The following is a 4,194-nucleotide window of genomic DNA, read 5'->3' on the forward strand; positions in this document are numbered from 1 at the left end:
GAAGTACTCTTTCAAAACCAGCCCTCCTGACCCCTGTTCCCAAAGGGCTCCTAAAGAAATGGATCTGCTTGAGCCGGAATGTTTGGCCAGGTTGCTCAGTCTCCTAAACATAGCTGGGAGTATGTAATCCATCTGTTACGTTTGGCCACGCTTCCCACTTGGCTACATGGCACAGAAACTCCAGTATTCCAGCTGGGCCTATGAATCCAATTTGGACACACTTTGTCCAGCAGCAACACCAGGAGAGCACTGATTTCCTCCCAGAACACCTCTCCTAAGAGGTGGTAGGCAGACGAGTGAGTTACAGCTACCTAGCAGGGAGAGAATTGTTCTCGTGGACAGTTGCTGTGCATGTAACTGATTTCATGTGTGCTTTACCTTCAGTTACAAGAATTGAAGGTAATGAGAGTGCAGGAAAACAGAATTTCCATGGGAAAATTGCTAGGAAACTTTGCTAAATTCCACTAATTTAGTAACACTAACTCCAAATGGCTTTTCTTAAGCATTCCTGTAGCCCTCAACTGATGTCTTGCACGAGCAGAGCTTCAGGAGACTTACGCTTTTCTTAAAGAAGTGAGGAATTACTGTCCTGGAATGCAGCCTGGGCTCTGGGGCTGCTGTGGAACTGGCACTGGTAGCTGCTTGACCAAACTCCTTTGGTTACCCTGCAAGCACACCTTGAGCTGTCCACACGGAGAACTCTGTAATCCAGTGTGCTGGTGTCTTGAGTATGGAGAGGCCAGTCTCTTGGGGCAGTTGATCCTCCTCTGGAGGTGCAGATTTCAAGCTGGTTTATGTAATAATCATGGATATACAAAGGATAACCCAAAAGATTTCTTCTTTCTAGGAGCTTCAGCAGCTCAGCAAGCAATACAGCAATATCAAGCTCCTCCAGCTGGGTGAGTAAATGGCTTATGCAGCCTTATATTCAACTAAATCAGGTGAGTGCATCTTAAGGAACTGGTATCTTGGGTGACCAGTAGCTGTACATGACCTCCAGCAGCTAAAAGCATCACCCTCATCTTCAGTAACACTGGGGAAACATGATCTGTGTGAGGCCCTCTGTGCACTGTCATCTCGGTGTGTTGCCTAATGCCTTAGCTTTGGTCTAGTATGTGCTGGATCGTGACAAACAGCATTTGAACCACACACTGTGGCTGCTCTTGGCTCCTCTGTGCAGATGTGGTCTGTGAAAACAGCATCAAGAAAGTAGTCAAGGAAGTGGAGGAGATTGTGGGCGACAAAGGTCTGAACTGCCTCATTAACAACGCTGGCATCAATGTGCTTGCTTCCTTGGAAGAAGTCACAGCAGAGACAATGCTCACCATTTATGAGACCAATACAGTTGCCCAGCTGATGGTCACCAAGGTAAGAATTGTGCTTAATCTATGGTATTATAAGAGACTTTTCCCCTTGTAACCAAAACACTTGTCACCCTGGGACTGGACAGACTCAGTTCTGATATCACACTGTGTGCCTAGAGAGCACGGGACCCTTTTTATTAAGGATCTCTTAATTTAAATCCACCTGGTTTGAGGTCACTTCAGTGGATTGGTTGGGATAGGAGGTGGGCAGAAGAGATTGAAGGTCCCTGCTACCTCCAGCTGGCTGTTACAGACAGGTCTCCTATGGTCAGCTTGTGTGGGGAGCCATCACCATTCTTCATAGAGGAGAACCTGCTAGTCCAGCCAAGAGCAAGCTGACCAAGTTCAAACCAACTCTTGTTTCCACAGGCATTTCTACCCCTTCTGAGGAAGGCAGCCCAGCTGAGCACAGGAATGGGCTGCCACAGAGCTGCTATTATCAATATGTCCTCTCTTGCTGCCTCCATGCAACTCGTCCAGGCAAATGAGATGTTCCTCAAGGTCTACCCCTACAGGATAGCAAAGGTTTGTGGGCTGTGTTCATGGGGCGAGGGCAGGCCGGTGAGTTAAGGAAGACTCTGAGCTTAGGACGATAAGGTGAGGTGTGCAGGAACTGTCCTTGTTCTTCATGTGGGTGGAAATGTGACCTGTGAAAACCACACATCTGGAGCAAACATGCCAGCTTCTTAAGAACAGGCTCCAAATGCTCCATCAGGACTCTGATACAGATCCATTTCAGAGGGACCTGGCAATCAGGGAAGAGCTGATGCCATCAGGTGTGTGTCCTATCAGCTGTGCTCCTCTCCAGTCCAAGCAAGATAGCAGGCACGGAACTCAACAAAAGGTGTGCTTGTTGAGGAGAGGTGGAGTTTTGAGTTTTGTCACATCCTCAGAGTGAGTTTGTACAAACAGTCAAGATCAGACACACAGCTTCTCCTACACCACCTCCTCATAAGCTGTTAGTATGCTTGTTTTCCCTGTTCAGAAGTAAAACCCGGAATGTTTGTGTAGTGATTACTGCAGAACAACAGAGTCCTATGTCCGTATGATTTTCTCCACAGCTCCTCAGGAGTTTCACGTGGTACTTTATCTTCCATCATAGCTTAGTTTCATCTTTGGGCAGTAAGCTTATGGCAATAGAGCTTTCACAGTGCTTCTCTTACAAGGCATCTCTGAGAATGGAGCCCCAGCAAGTCTAGATAAATTACTGTGGTACCGTTACTGCCCCTTCCTTTGGCAGGATGGTGGAAGGGAGGTAACAATCAGCTTGGCTTAGGGACCTGCTCAAGGTGTGTAAGACTAGCACGCTGATCAATGGTTTCTGCCCCTGTAGACTGCACTGAACATGATCACCAGGTGTCTTGCTGCAGACTTGAAATCGGATGGAATTCTCTGTATTTCTTTGCATCCAGGCTGGCTTCAGACAGACATGGGTGGAAACATGGTAAGTGACATCTGAAATGTGACAGCATGACTCCCTTGTTGTCCTGGCCCTTGAGCTAGCACCCTGTGCACAGCATACTCTTCCGTGTGCTGCAGAGGCACGTGTGAAACACGAAAATACACCCTCCTTGATTCTAGTAACTCCTTAAATGCCTTTGATTCTCTTCTGGAAGATATTCCCTGTAATGATCTAAGCTTGATTTGCTGCAGGCTCCCATGCAGGTGCAAGAGGCTATCCCTGGTATCCTGTCTGTTCTGGACCGTCTCGGTGAAAAGGAGAACGGTTCCTTCCTGGACTGGCAAGGGGAAACGCTACCGTGGTAGAAGAGCACAGTCCACTGCAGAAACAGCCCATCAGCCACTGTTTAACTGTGCCACTATTGTCTGTGTCTCTAGGGTTTTCTTATACACTAGTTGAAGTAGCCAGTTCGATACCAGCCTCTTTCTAGGTGTATTTGGGAAGTGAGGTGGCTGACTTTTCTATTTGGTATTGCTACTGCTCTGTTCTGATGCTTCCTGCAAACACTACTGTGCTCTTAGTGACGGAACCATGTAAAATAGATCGAAGATAAAGCAAGTTAGATCCAGGGGCTGGTTCCTCATCACTTCCAAAACCAAACTCTTTGCAGAAGTAAATGACCTGACCTCAAAGTAAGGCCAGTGTAAGCTGCCAGATTCCAATATGTTCAGTCTGCTCGAGACATGTCTCTGGCAATAGGGTCTTTGGTTTCCTTCAGTCCTAATTGAGCCAAGGCTGAAACTGCCGAGCTCTAAACTACACGAATTTGGTACTTCTATCAATTCCTCGGCAACCTCTGCGTGTCCCCCGATTGACAGCACACACCAGGCACTTGCTTTGTTCCCAGTGGGTGACTAACATCCTGATATGGGGGTGGGAATGTTGTTTTGTACATAAACTTCTCAAGTGTCTTCAATAAAGTCCTGTTTAAACAAACAGTCTGTTTACTGAACCACTTGAGTTAATTTGTCTGTATATAGGTTTCTCTTCCCTGCCTAGAGAGATGTACATTGCAGGAAGAAGCTCCAACCCTTGCTGGCTGGCAACCCTTGGGGCTAGATGGGTTTGACACGGTGGCATGTACTTGAAGCTGAGGCAGACCCTTGTTCTAGCCTCAAATCCTAAAAGCAGCTGGTGAAAAAGCTCTCTGTGTTCTGGCTGAGAGAGAGGTATAAAAGCAAAAACTTCTTTGAAGTCTGGGATTGGCTTCACCATCACTCCCCATTGCCAGCTGATGAGGCACTTTCATGCTGTGCCAAGGCGGTGGGTTCCTGTACCAGTGAGAAAAGACAAACACCAGGCAGGTAAGTGGGAGAGACAGGCGTGGCTGTTCCTGGGCAGCAGCCACCCTCAGACCTGTCCCCGGGG

The 4,194-nt window shown here is 47.6% G+C and overlaps 1 protein-coding gene across 1 annotated transcript; it reads left to right on the forward strand.

Moving 5' to 3' along the window:
• Positions 1-847: 847 nt before the first annotated feature.
• On the forward strand, positions 848-3,213 carry LOC104408601 (uncharacterized oxidoreductase C663.09c-like; the record flags this gene model as incomplete). Its single annotated transcript, XM_010018254.1, has 5 exons — positions 848-899; positions 1,181-1,368; positions 1,734-1,889; positions 2,698-2,808; positions 3,018-3,213. Coding segments are annotated over 5 exons (621 nt in total), but the record flags the coding sequence as incomplete, so codon positions are not given.
• Positions 3,214-4,194: the final 981 nt, after the last annotated feature.

This window comes from Nestor notabilis, unplaced genomic scaffold, assembly GCF_000696875.1.
Source record: "Nestor notabilis isolate BGI_N333 unplaced genomic scaffold, ASM69687v1 scaffold16307, whole genome shotgun sequence".
NCBI classification, from domain to species: domain Eukaryota; kingdom Metazoa; phylum Chordata; class Aves; order Psittaciformes; family Psittacidae; genus Nestor; species Nestor notabilis.